This window comes from Pelmatolapia mariae, linkage group LG13, assembly GCF_036321145.2.
Source record: "Pelmatolapia mariae isolate MD_Pm_ZW linkage group LG13, Pm_UMD_F_2, whole genome shotgun sequence".
Classification (NCBI taxonomy): Eukaryota; Metazoa; Chordata; class Actinopteri; order Cichliformes; family Cichlidae; genus Pelmatolapia; species Pelmatolapia mariae.
Genome location: NC_086238.1, coordinates 18,205,684 through 18,220,388, shown reverse-complemented (window position 1 = coordinate 18,220,388; position 14,705 = coordinate 18,205,684). Strand labels below are relative to the sequence as shown.

General features: G+C 39.2%; 1 protein-coding gene across 1 annotated transcript in view; it reads left to right on the top strand.

Moving 5' to 3' along the window:
* The window catches only part of plpp4 (phospholipid phosphatase 4), a 48,686-nt gene that overhangs the window by 15,358 nt on the left and 18,623 nt on the right, over positions 1-14,705 (top strand). The window contains exon 2 of the mRNA XM_063491544.1: positions 11,134-11,242. Coding sequence (XP_063347614.1) covers positions 11,134-11,242 — 109 coding nt within the window. The remainder of the gene's footprint in view (positions 1-11,133; positions 11,243-14,705) is intronic.

Genomic DNA, 14,705 nt, shown 5'->3' with positions numbered 1-14,705 from the left:
TATAGTTACACTTTACACGTTACACTTAAAGGAGCTTCTCAGCCGTGGAAAACTATACCATGAAGCTCCTGGTGCACGATTTTTGTGCTGATGTCGATGCCAGAGGATGTTTTGAGTGCCGCACTTTGCACTCTATAATTTTATGTGGTCTAGCAATTTTTTGACTGAGTTGCTGTCGCTCCTAAACTGCAATAATACCACACTAATAATAATGTAGAATATCTTGGAAGGAAGTAATTTCAGAAAGTGAAATTACTGATGTGTTGCAACAGTGGGACCCTGGCTATCACAGCACCCCAATCAAATTCAGTGAGCTCTTTAGAACGACTCATTTTTTGACAGACGTTTGTAAAGGCAGATTGCATGGCTTGATTCTGCCTGTGACAGTGGAAGTGAAAACACCTGAACTCAAAGGTTAAGAGGTGTGGCCTACGTTTTTATCCATAGTAGTGCATGTTAATCATTATGCACTGCTGTGTATACCACCTCCATTTCCACAAATCAAATCTTTTATATTTAACAGAGCCTGGAAACAGAGCCCGTTTAAAGGGAGAATATCTTTAACTCATCATTAAAGATAATGGTATGAACAAAAAGACTGTATAATGTTGGTAGTCACACACGTCTTTGCCTCTTGATGCTTTGCCTGTTAAGCATTGTGGCTGTTAGTAGGGATATTCCTGGGTGACTAATTTCTTCAAAGACTAAACAAAGGAGAAAAAAATAAACTAACCAACTAGTCTAAAACTTAGAAAGATGCTGCTATCAAGTTAAACTGGAGAACTGTTAACTGGAAAATGTCAAAAACTCTCTAAATAAAGGCATTTGAAGCAATTAATTGCATTCTTCAATAATGATTCATGCTGCTTAACCTGGCGTTGTACGATATAAATACAGCCCTACTCCGAGCCCCTCCTGGTAGATTGAACTTCTCACCCTATCACTAACAGAGTGTGATCTCATCCTTTCGCCTTTTAAAGAACTAACAGTTACAGTGTTAACAAAAAGATAAGGCCTAAATTTACAGATTTATGGTATTTCTCAACATTGATGCGCCATCTGGTGGCCGGTGGATGCATAGCATTTAGAACAGAACAATTTAACTGCACTGGGCATCAATTAAAAAGTAAAATGGTTAGTTTAAACTACTAGTGTGTTTGGTACCGACTAGTGACAATAGCAAAGATTAGTCAACTAGTCCACTAGTGTTCTTTGTTAAATAATTGCTTTCAAAAAGCTTCGAGAGTTCCCCTTTAAATGACTTGAATGATCTGAGATGATGAGCAAACAGCTGGTAGCTTCAATGTTGACACAGGATAAGGTCACCAAGTCTTGTCTCCTTGATCTTTCAAATATTGCGAAAATCAAACCTTTACTGTCATTCAACCATCTTTTAGTACACACTTTAATTTTCTCCCACTTTGATCATTACAATTCACTCTTCACGTGCATCTCTCAGTCCTCCAAAGCTTGTCTCCAATTGGTGCATAGCACAGCAGCAAGGCTGCTAACAAAATCTAGCTGGCGGTCACATATTATATCTGTCCTTGCATCCTTTCACTGACTTCCGTTGAAATTTAGAATCCAATTTTAAATTCTGTTGGACAGGCCCCTGCTTACATAGCAGAGCTTTTGGGAATTTTATCATTTCCTTGAAGAACAATAGCCTGTTACATACCGTAGAAGTAGTACATGGATATTTCTGTTGTTTGTCTAACAGTCGTAGTAGTTACACCTGCATTTTGTATTGTATGGATTAAATCAATTGGATTACAGATGTGTAGCTAGGTTTAAATGAGTTATTATTATTATTATTATTATTATTATTATTATTATTATTATTATTATATATCCCAATGTGTTAAACAATTTTTTTTGAAATGTTATAGGCTGATGCCTGTTGCTTCATTCCCGTGTCACAGTGAAGCCATCATTGAAAAGTGTGGAATTAAAAGCCGTCGATAAGCTGCGTGCGTCAGAAATTCAGGCGACAGCATTTTATTGTAGAACAGCTCCTTGTTGCTACTGTTTTATGTGGGGGCACTGAGTGTGGCAATTTTCTCTGCACAATGGAGAGAGAGAGAGCTCAACTAATATGATGAGTTAACACCAGTGGGGTGTTAAAGTTGATGCATTTACTCAGCATGCTCAGTGAATATAAGCTTTGGACCTGTTGAGCGTGTGCAAAGCTTTCTGGCAAATCTTCAGTACATGGCAGCCTCGCTCTGCTCCTTCCTATTGTGGGTTGGTACACTTATCTCACCATGTGCCCCCACCCCACCATGCTTCCTTCGTGTCCCTTTGGTGATGTCCTGCCAGCTTCATATGGCTGCATTTCCTAATACCTGCCTCAGATGTGAGGCTCTGACCTTTCCAAAAGTGTCTGTGGGGCTTTTATCGTGAACAGACACCTTCAGTGTTACTAAGCCAGCCCTCAGCTTTTCAATGCACCCTCTTGATTTAGCCAGCATCAATGGGTAATTAAAATAAAAAAGGACCTAGTTTTCCACTGTATCCCCCACCAGGGTTTTGTGTGACAAGTGAAGGATTTTCTGTTTCTTTAGCCAACTTCAGACGGGATTCCTCCAGGGAAGGCAGCGCTAGCTCAGTGTCACTCAGCATCTATTTTGCTCCCCTCCTCTCTTCCCTGCCTGTGACAGGACTGATGCTATGCATTCCCGACACGTCTGGCCAAAGCCCTGACTGTAACCAGTAGCACAGACACAGAAAGTAGAGGGCATGTGACACTTATTGCTCACACAAAATTCCGACTTGCAAAATAAAGAAGCCACTTGGAATTTTTTAGTATGTCTTGGAAATTAAGGTTACAGTAATAATGCTAGTCATGGTTGGCTCTATAGGAACTTCTGATGGCTATATTAATATTATTAAGGGTGATTTTCCCCATAGCAAGTGTACGTCCTTTGTTTTATGATTTAGTCATGTGTATCCAATCCAAACTCAAGCTGCGACTGTTTTGCTGGAAAAGGTTAAAGAACTTTTTCGCTCAGAGGCATAACGTTGCCTCAGCTCAAGACTCGATTTCCCAAGCCTCAATTCTGTCTCCAAACTCCAGCCTTTAAACCCCCTGCCATAACCAGTCACACAGCCTGGCCTCCAAGCTTAATGCCTTCTGTTTCCACTTGTTTCCCTGCTGTCTGGTCTCTTTGCAGCCTAAAAAAATAAACATGCAGCCTCAAATGTCATTATATCCAACAGAATTTTGCCAGGTAGATCGCTGCTAGCCTGATTTAAACTTCTGTTTTGAAAGAGTGCAATTATCTTCCAGCCTTCGGTCAGTGAGCAACAGTCACACACACACACACACACACACACACACACGTACACATACAAGCATACAAGCATGTGTTAAGTATCAAGACAGGATTGCTGTGCTGTGGTCTGCAGGCCCCGGTAATAAATGAAATAAAATTTGCATAATTAAATCAAGAATGTATCCTCAGTTTGTCGTTCAGCTTCGCTCTTTCTCCACTGTGAACCAGCGCTAATCCAATTCCATCATCAGCAGCGCTATATTAAATTACAGATACCCGGTTGTCTTATTTTAATCCAGCTGTGCCAGAGGAGTTAGATTTGATTTTGCTGGAATAGCAGAGACAGGATTTTTTTCTCTCCTATGTGGAATAAAAATTTGTAACTTAAGCAAAAACCCGTACTCGTCTTTTCCCTTTCAGCAGTGTTGAGTGTGTGTAAGTTGTGGATTTGTGATAAATCCAGGCTCATCCACTGTGACTCTCAGCCATCAATCATTACAAATTCTACTTTTGTAGGTTAAAACATCGCCACAGCACATTTCACAGATCTGCATACCATTCATCTCATTCAGCTCTCAGCTTACTCATTCACTCTATTTCTAACAGGGGGGAAAGTGTTTTTGACCCACTTTAAGAAGTCATTAGATACACTTCTATGCCTGAGTTGAACCGAACCAAAGAATTTAATAAAGTCTTCCAATTACCAAAAAGCTGTAAGCAAAAAGTAAATTTTTTTGCAACCATATTCTTAAACTTTCTAAATCTAGTCTGTGCATTATTGCTCAATTATTCCTTTTAAACTGTGCTGTAGTCAGCTCAGACAATATAGAGAGCTATCCCAGCAGCATGCTTGAAGGAAGTCATTCCAAAACAGCCCACGTGTGTGCCAGCAAACCACTGGGACATAACTCAGCCAGAGATCAGAAAGCCAGCAGACTCTGCTCTTCTATTCTCTCCCATCATAGAACTTATTATTTATCCCTTGCATAGCCCTTTCTCTCTTCTATCAGTACACATTTTTATTGATAAAACACAATGAAGCCCCCGCTCTTCACGTTCACTGCTGACCATTTAGATTCATTGAACTGCCCTGATTCTCAATTTGCATTTGATATTGTGCAGCGAAAATGAATAGGAGTTTACCAGAAGTCAATCAGATTCACTAAATAGTGAAGGGTGGGGTCTGACATAACCTCTGATCCTAATAGCTTGTAAATCTCAGAAGTTCATTTTTGAATAGCTGCCTCCTCTATGATTAAATGACTGGAGTAATAAGTGGAGGGGTGGCATCGGACCGAGAGGAAAGGCAGTAATGATTGCCTACCTCTGGTGGGAAAAGTCATTTCGAATTCTGTCCCAAATGTGGCAGATGGTCAGCCCCGCACTCCCCTACCTCAGTCCCTTCACTACACACACAACTAGCTCTTAGTTGCTTAGCTGATTGCCAAATGTGCACCTCCTGAGAGTGCAAATGCAATCAAATGTGAATGACCTGACAAAATGCCTGCATCTTTATGAATGTGTCCCTGGATTGCATCACATATTGCATTGTAGCTGAGAACAACTTCTGTGTAAAGCACAGCAAAATGAGGACAACAGCTTAACCCCACTTAGGAAGGAAGAGACTTGCTTGAGAGTTAACTCTAAAACACCAGACGAGACCACTTGTACTGTGCTTTGAGCTCTGTGTCATGGAGATTGTAAGGCTCCCTGATATTTCCCTTTCCCCTTGAGAGATGAAGGTCACACACTCTGTCTGCCACAGAAAGTGAGCTGTGTAGTATAAGTGTTGCTCTGCTGCCTCCAGCACCTGTACACAGTCACCTGTGTGACTGTAGTCTAATAAGGGCTCTGGGCAGTTTAGTCAAGCTACAGTAAGCAAACCCCTGCTCGCAGATATAATGAAATCAGGACTGATGAAAATTCTCAGCTTCTGTTGGATGTATCTGTGATAAGTTGGTATACAAACACAGTCTCTCTCTCTCTCTCTCTCTCTCTCTCTCTCTCTCTCTCTCTCTCTCTCTCTCTCTCTCTCTCTCTCTGTATCTCACACACACACACACACACACACACACACACACACACAGATGTTTAGCTGGAAGATTACTTTCAAACTTGCAACTCAAATTCCAGAAAAGCTGGAGCTTTGTATAAAATTAATTAGAAAAATGTTATAACTTGCAGATTATTTAAACCCTGTATTACATTAAAGGATCCAAGGACACATATCGAATGTTGAAACAGATGTTTTTGGTATTTTCTATCCGATGCCAGCAATCTTTGACAACCAAGGAGACCAAACACTGTAGTTGAGGAAATGTTTCTTTTCATGAGCTCTAGATTGCAGTCAGACCTGTTGAGTAAGTCTTTGCTTTCATAATTCTTAAGCACAGACTTTCAGATACTATTTATCTGCTGGAGATTGTGTTTTAGGCCTGCCACGTCTTCTTTTGTCTTTCACTCGTCCAGTTTCCTCAAATTTTTTAAGGAGACACTGCACACCATGCAGAGATATGCCAAAGTTTCCACTCATAGCTCTTTGGGAATTAACTTGGTGCAAAAATGCAATGTTATACCTGTCAGAATGGGCTGTCGTTGGCATTTTTCATACATTCAACTAAGTTAAAAGTTAAAAATTTCAAAATTTGTTTTGCTGTCTTTATATTATTCTCAATTAAATGTTGGGTTAAATTCATTTGCAAATCACTGTTATTTTATTTACATTTCACACTGTGTCTCAATTCTTTTAGAAATGGGGCTGTGGTTTGTTTGACAATGGAAACTTGCCTGAAGTTTATCCAACTAAGCCATTTGGCTTTTCTGTGTGCCTTATTGCTTCACTGCATAACTAATTAAGGAACAATTCCATTACTTTTTTTTTCTCTAAATCACTTTCTGTCACAGTGGCGCAGCAGAAGAATGTATTCCCGAGGCCACGATTCTGCCCACAGTGCATTGTAAATCAAGCGCTTTCGAATAAGAAGCTCATATTGTTCTTTCTGCTGTTGTATGCTAAATCTCCCAATTGTTTCAGCACGATAGAGGGAGAGCAGATGTTGGGAAATAATTTTGCTTCATTTCTTTAGCTGTGGCTGCGCTCATCAGATTTGGGATATGTATCAAGGAGAGATGGATAGGAGCCGGTGGTGATAAATTGGCCCAAATGCAGAGCTTTAACGATGAAGAATGGGGACGAGGCAAATTTCATCGCAAATGGGCAGTTGTGCTGTCCTCTATAAAAAGAAAAAATAATGTAGACATTAGTAGCATACCTTGTCTCCACTCAGCCTAAATGGCCCTATACAGTTACACAATTTGCAGAAAAATCAGACTAACTGCCTCCATTAAATCTTTCTTAAAGGTTCTTTGCCAACAATAGTTACCTTTACATATTCAACTTGAGGTCTGTTGTTGGCTTAATCTATTATGCTTTGGCCCCTGTAGAGACGTTTATCACTTTGCTCAATACTGCTCCTACAGAGGGTAAACAGAAGCTGATAAAACAAAATGAAGTACTCCCCAGGCAGCCAGCAGGCGGTGCTGAGTTCAGGGCATTTGCTGTGCCTCCTCTTTATGGGCACTTAGCTGTCTCTTCTTGCCAGAGATTGTGTCGGTGGGCTCAGCGGAGCCTTGATGAGTCTGCTTTTATAGAAAACTTTTTGTGGTGCATTTCCTGATGTGGTGGCCTTTTTTGTCACTGCTCCTCTGCTGCTTTCTTCTCTGTGTCTCCTCCTATAGCTTCAGGTCCTGTGGTCATTTGCAGTGCCTGTTTTATCTTCTTGCAATGAGCAGAATAAAGATGAGTATTTAACAGGAAATAAATAAATAAATAAAAAAAGGCCATAATTCAGACCTTTCAGACATTTTGACCATCTGAATGTGCCAATTCTACCTTTGACGCAGCCCACCACCACTCTACACAGTTCTTTCACAACTTTATAAATCAATTTGCCTGCAAATATTTTCCTGGAGGACATACTGAGGACTTTTTTTTCTCCCCATTGTCTCTTGATGCGATCAGCATGGTCCTTCCTTTATCAAACACAGAAAAGATCTTCCATCACCACCTTGTAAATGTGTTCGCTGCAGTCTGTAAATTACAATAAAGGTGAAATTAATTTCCAGGTACTTCTATCCACAGAAATGAGAATGAATTCTGTTTTTGACTTTTGGAGCCTAGAGCCTTAAAGTGCACATAAACTATATTGGAATTTCACATTTTAATAAATTTTATCACTTGGGAAAAAAAAGAAAAAGATGAGGCAAAAAATTCAATCTGAATTTCAAGCCAAAGGAAATCCCGTGTGGGCAGCATTGATTTGTTAGAAGAGATTTGATACAAATTCTCCAAAAGAATGAGGAATATTACATGTCCAAAAGGCATTTGATTTCGAGCTTATGAAAGCAATCATTTCCACTGAAGAGAGAGAGAAAAAAATGCAATGAAAATACAATGCCATAATAAAACCGAGTCGTCCATTGTCCGTTGTTTCAGAATATGGCTGCAACTCAGTCAAGTTATTACTGGGGACCGAGTGACAAAACTTCACAAGCATCCATATTGTTTTTATTCACCATCGCCTTCTTCTATTCTTCATCATCTGTCTTCTTCTGTCTATGATAGTCCTAAAGCATATGGTTAAAAGTTCTGCAATTTGGCACACTGATTAGTGATAGTGGAAAACATAAAAATGGAAATCAGACCAAGTTTCATGTCTGAGCACTCTAGCACCATCAACAGGTTCAATATTGAGATTCCTTTAGGCCTCAGTCCTCGGCCACCTCTGGTTGCAAGGAACACATTTTTTATTCCCCAGCTGGTTGGCGAGTGGTATGGAACCAAAATCACCAGGTGAAGTTGGTTGCAAAGTGTTTGGAACGCCAGAAAGCTCCTTGTCATTGATTTGGTCACTAGCAGAGTGCTGGAGTCACCTGTAGTTTGCATGGAAGACAACAGCTTCTCTACAAACTTGAAAAAGTGTATCATAAACTGGAAGTGGAGACTGCTCACCTTCAAAGTAAAATATGTGTCTTAGTGTTGCAACCAACATGTTTCAAAAGGTTTTACTTTGAAGGTAAACAATTTTTGTTTCCAGTTTGCATTTTATGTGTTCATGGGTTAGCACAATAAGCAGTTAGCGAGTGTTTGCAGACAAAGTGTACACCAATGTCTGTTACCTGTTACAGCAAACCAAAGCAGCTAAACAGAAAGCAAGTATTCTGGGCCTCTTCCTGAGATCTTCCCCAAAAAGTGTGTCATGTGACTAGCAGGGTTGTAGCAATAATAACAAAAACTAACTGAAACAAAAAATATTTTATGAGGCTTAATGCATTAACCATTTTTTGTCCTGGTTTAAAATGCCCTGTTTCTCTTTGCAATAACAGTAGACTAAAAACAATCTTTAGGCTGTTTTATCCCATATGGAAAAGAAATAGAAAAAACTTATAGAAGATTTGCATCAGATGTGGCCTACTTCACATAGTGAATCATATAAGGCTTATATGATTTACTCATGAAAGTGGCCACTTTCATATATCCAAAAGTATCCAAAACATACAAGTTTCATTTATATAATTTTTCAAGGAATCTTATATCTGTTTTCACTCTTGTATGCTTTTCATACAAGTTTCATACAAGACAGATACAGACTTTATAAGATTTATATATATCTTTTCCATATGGGATTGCCCATCCAAGACAGGTAGTATTAAGCAGTGCAGCTAAACGTTGATGCCTACGTTCTTCTTAAGTTCTATCTGCCCATCTACGACAAATTCAAAGAAGGAGACTCACACACATTTATGTGCAAGAGTAATTGAACTGGCTAACAAAACACTGGAAAGAGAAGCTTGCACTATCTCACACAGAGGAAATGTGACTTCATTCTCTGCTAAGAACACCATTACTCCAGTACATTACGTTATATAACAAATTATTACTTGCTGGTATAATAATGCTTAAAATCTCATTATGGGATCTTTGAAGTTACACAACTAAAGTGACAGTTACAAAACCTGCAGAGAGAGAGATGCAACTACAGTACTGAGCTTGTTCCAGCTGATTTTCATCCCTTAAAAACATACATACATATGCGTCTGCTTTCTTTAATTTCATAACACATATGTAATTTAAAATCATAAAATTAAACATGACTCTAAATTGTTCATATTAAGATATGTTACAAATCTCAAACCACTCTTAGTCTTCATATCCATACAAACCTAATGTATGCATTTGGCAGGAGCATGCAAAGTTAGTATAAGGTCGATATTATTATTATTATATGTGGAACTGCAAACTTTAATGGACCCAAATAAAGCTGCCGTGCAGAGAAGTGATTACACACCAGAGCAAGTCTGTGCATGCTGTGCATTCTAACATGACCCATGAAAGAAAATATGTGTCGCTATCTTCAGGGAGCGTGTGCCTAAAACTCATTAAGAATGTAATGACTGGATGCAAGATAAGCCTTACAGAGCGACAGGTAGATCATTGCAGTATTTAATGATCCAAGAGCGCCGCATGCGCTCCTAATGGAGGTTCAGTTTGTCCATTTGTGTCTGTATCTAAGGTGAGTTGGGGGGGGGGGTTTCTTCACTTGACTGTGTGTCTGTACTGCTATGTTTTTAATCCCTGGGGAGTAAAATAATATTTCCAGTCACCGATACCTGAACAACAGAGCTAAAGAGAATACAAGCTGGGAAAATTGAGTAATTTATGAAGCATATTGCGTGTCATTAGCACAGCATAATATATTGTGAACCACATACCGTGAATGTAATGCCGCTGAAGTGAATCATGCGCACGGGCCCAGCAAGGTGTAAAACGAGCAAGTACTGATTAGGCTGCTCCTTTGCAAAAACATCAGGAGACATTATTATGAGCCGACCAGCAAATAGACTTGGCCCAGTGTGTAACGTGCTGCATGTGTCCTTGAGAGATTAAAATTCTGTAATTGTTTTCCCTGTGAAAATAAGAAAATTTGTTGTTTATCCTTCTTATGTAGCCAATGTTTACAGAAGACACATGAGCCCAATGGCCTTTTTAACTTTCCACAGTTAAATTCACGCTGGAGAGCCGAACCAGATCCACAATATTCTCCAATTTCTGCCGCTGGACAATGAGCATGTCTATTGGAGTAGATAAATGCTTTGCTGAAGGGCCCACATTGTGGAGGAGAACATTATTCACTTGGTATTTCATCCTATGCTGCATCAGTTCATCTGGAGGTTGGCCTGTTAAATCCAAGAACTGCTACAAGTTTAATCATATTAAACTTTTTTTTGAGGGGGTGGAGGGTTAAAATCTATTCAGCTTAATTAAAACATCTGCTGCTTTTGCCGATTTAAAGTCATTAATTGACTGAATGGATTTATTGAAGTCCTTGTTTAAAAAACACTTTTAATTGAGGTCTCTTGGAGCTCACTTGCAGAACCGAGGAGCTTGAAGCGTGTTACAGTGCATTGACAAAAAGACCTTGTTGAAATGACAGAGAACAAGGTCGCGCCTGACAGATCACTGGGTGGCCCAAGAAGACTGGAGGAAGTAGGGGCATGCTAATTTGCTCCCGCTCAATAAGTGTGTGTTGGAGAGGCAAAGCATGAAATGGACACGGTGGACCAGCGTGATTGTTACACGCTTTGCCGTGAGACCACAAAGTAGTTGATCTTGGGTAAAGACGTCCTGTTCACATGGACTCAGTTGTGGTTACCCTTACAGAAGAACGACAGGGTCTTCTTTTTCTGGAAGTACTTTGCACATATTAAAAAGTCATGCAATCTCTCAAATTGTACTTTTTTTATTACTTGTGCATAAAGTGTTAGTTACTGATCAATGTGCATTTATTCTCTGCCACAGATTTACAGAGTTTCTGGAGCCCTTTGAGAGAGTGATTCAACCAGAGGAGCTTTGGCTCTACAAGAATCCACTAGTTGAGTCAGACCACATTCCCAAGAGGGTCATGTTCGTAAGTACTGCCTGTTTAACTATGCATTCCTCTTATGTCAGACTTGGCACTAAGCACTTGGTAATTTTTGCGGTGTTTCCATGTTTAACAATTTCTGCATCATTTCTGCACATGGTTGTATTTCTACTGACGAGCTGAGGCCTGAATCCTGGTAACAAATACGAAAACAGCTTTAAAGAACTGTGGTGCTTAGCGCAGCAATGTAAATATCTGTTTTGGACAGCAGTAGGTGGTCCTCTGTTAAGATGAATTTCTAGTCGATGCAGCGTGGATGGAAAGTAATTTTTCTCTGCCTCTTGCTGGAAGCACTGAACAGATAACCTGACGTTTTTATCCAGCATCGACTGGAGGGTCTGCCAATTTTGACCTCAGTTAACAGCAGCAATCACTGGCTTCAGTACACTTAACCAACAATGCTCAAATCCCTGAGTAAGTCATTGTTTTCTGCCTCTAATGATACCATTTGAAAGAGTGATTATAGTAAAATAGGACAACACAAAAACAGCTTTAAGCCCTTTATATAAAATAAATAAATGCATAAATTTATGTATGAGTGTATAAATGTGAATTATGTGTCCCTCAAAGTGTTTGAAGTTGAAGTTGCAGTGAAATGAAATATAAAACAAGATCTGTTGAACCTTAAAACCTGAACAATCTGCACTCTCAGGAAATGAGATGTCAAGCAGACCTGCTTTTTAAAAGTGGTATTTCATTTAAAGGTGATATTTCATGACTCAGTCCTCAAAACTGAGTTTTAACAGTGATTGCATTCTACCATGCAACATCATACAGTAAATGGTTTCCAAAGATTGATCAAACTATCTTTTAGAGCTTTAACAGTCAGATATCTCGTGGCAAGAGAGCAGGGCCACTACTATGTTATAACAGGCTTTGCTGTTACACTGTCCTGTGGCAGAAATGGTATTTAAGCTACAGATATTTACAATTATCTCTTTGATATTTCTTAATATTGCAATCAAGAAATTACTTATTTCAGCATAGTATTCTCAGATCGGTTACAAGTGTATGTAATCGTTCACAGCAGGACAAGCTTATCTACATTATTCCTTGTTAGAAGACCTTCTAGAAGGTTCTGACTGTTTAATCAAACCATCTCAGCAGGCAAACTTTTGGATGCCTATTGCTCATGTAGCGTACCTGTTGAAATGTCAGCGTTTGAGTGACTGGTGCTCCACTCCATCCTGTGCTGCTTGACACACATCAGTCAACAATCAAATTATTATGTGCAGAAACAGCTGCGTAGTAGGTGGTAAGTTCTAACTGTCTGTCAATTCGAGACAACTGTCAGCTTACGCAATGCAAAACCCAACACCTTTTCCCCAAGTGCCTAAATACAGTCCATTAAACATCAACAACTGATCCGCTTGAGCTTATCTTGGCAGCTCTTCGTGATGTTTAGAAGCTTTCGTGACAGAAAAGTTAGTGCTTAACATAAAATGGCCAAAGCAGAAGCAGATTTTCTCAAATGGAAAATAAATAAAAGCCGAGCTTTAAATTGCTCATCAGTGAAACATTTGATGGGTAATTTGTGATAAGCACTTGAAAATGCATTAGTCATAGAACGCGCCAGTCAAGCAGAAAAAACACTCACATTCACATAAGCAAGCGCTTACAGTTCAACAGCTGAGCTGAATGTCCAGCCAAACACCATTCAACAATGAACAAGATTATTTAAAGCTCATCATCACTCTTTTGGTTTGTGTTTAATTTATAGATTATCACAACTTCAGTGTGCAAAGATCTTCACTCATGACATGACTGTAAATTACCCCACACTCCCATCACCCTACAGTCGTCTAGGAAACTATGCACAACTCAAGTTATTCAGTGTCACTGTTCTAACAACAGCCCTGAAGGTGTGGAGAATTTATCTAATAATTAAAAGCTGCCCATGAAGTTGAAAAAAAGCTTTACAAATCAGTAAAATACAAAAATTGCAGCTGTTCCCATTTTTGCACTGTTTATGCAAATGGTTGATTATGCATGATTTCCAGATGAAGCCTTGAAGAAGTTAATATGAGTATATAGTATTCTAAAACATTATCTACAGTAATAATCTCTCTATGAAATGAAATGAAATTTGCTCCAAATACTAGGCAGTGATATTAATTGTTTTATGAATTAGTTGCTATCCTGCATAAGCCCTAAGGAGATGGGCAAATCTCAAAAGTACATCGGAAATGTAAACATTGCAGTTTACAAATTTATTACAAATATGATAAAATGCTGTTTTATAAGGAGTTAAAAAAAACAAGATATGTGTCTGTTAAGTATTAAATAGGCTTACTGTTAATTTATTAAAAGGTTTGCTTAGTAAATGTAAAAGAAACAGTTAACAAAATCTTTATATTCTAAAATGGCTTATGGAAAAGCCTCCAGCTGAGCACTTTGGACATTTCAGTCTTGATCTTTTTGAATGTCATGTGTGAGAGGTGGATCTGGCTGGGAACCCAAAAACATTGCATGCCCATGAGGTACTATACTGCCAAAATTATTTCCTTGTTTGCCCATTCTTAATCCATAGGGTTTAATACAGGTTTTAGAGATCACCCTGGGTCAACACACCTGAATCAAATTATTAGTTCATTACCAGGCCTCTGGAGAACTTCAAGACATGTTGAGGAGGTAATTTAGCCATTTAGATCTGCTGTGTTGGATTAAGGATGCATCCAAAACCTGCAGAACACCTGACCTTGGGGCCTGGAGTTCCCCCACCCCTGGTTTAATACGATGTTACCCCATCCTTTGCAGCTATAACAGCTTAAGGTCTTCTGGGTAGGCTTTCAACGAGGTTTAGGAGTGTGTTTATGGGAACTTTCAGAAGCCCATGTTGGACAACAAGGCCTGGCTCTCAGGCACCTCAGAAGTATTCTGAGGTCTGGACTGTGTGCAGGCCAGTCAAGTTCTTCCACACCAGCTCGCTCAGCCATGTCTTTTTAGACTTTGTCTTTATGTCTTTATAGGCTTTGTGTATGTTGGAACAGGAAGGGTCCATGAATGCTTTTGGCAATATAGTGTAGCAACTTTTCAATCACAAGGTTTCTGCGCTTTGCCTGATTTATTGTGTGTTTCACTCTAAATATGCCAAAATGTACAAAATAAAGATGCTGTAAGAAAATTTGATATGTCTCCATTTGCATTTGCAACGATAATATATTCCATGTATGTTAAAGTTATAAGTTACATTGTCCAGAATACGCTTTGTCTTTTATTGTACATTAAGTTTTGCATTATGTTGTTCAGCTTTAGTAGGACATGTGCACTTTGCACCAAACCGACTGCCGTGTTACAAGGTTAAAAAAATACAGTGACTTGTTTAAATTGAAATTCAGAGAGCAACTCTCGCTTCACTTGTGAGTGTGAATGAAAGTGAGATTACAAGTTTGAGCTATTTCGAGGGGATAGTGAGGTGCAAAATGAGATCATAATTGGCGGCGATACA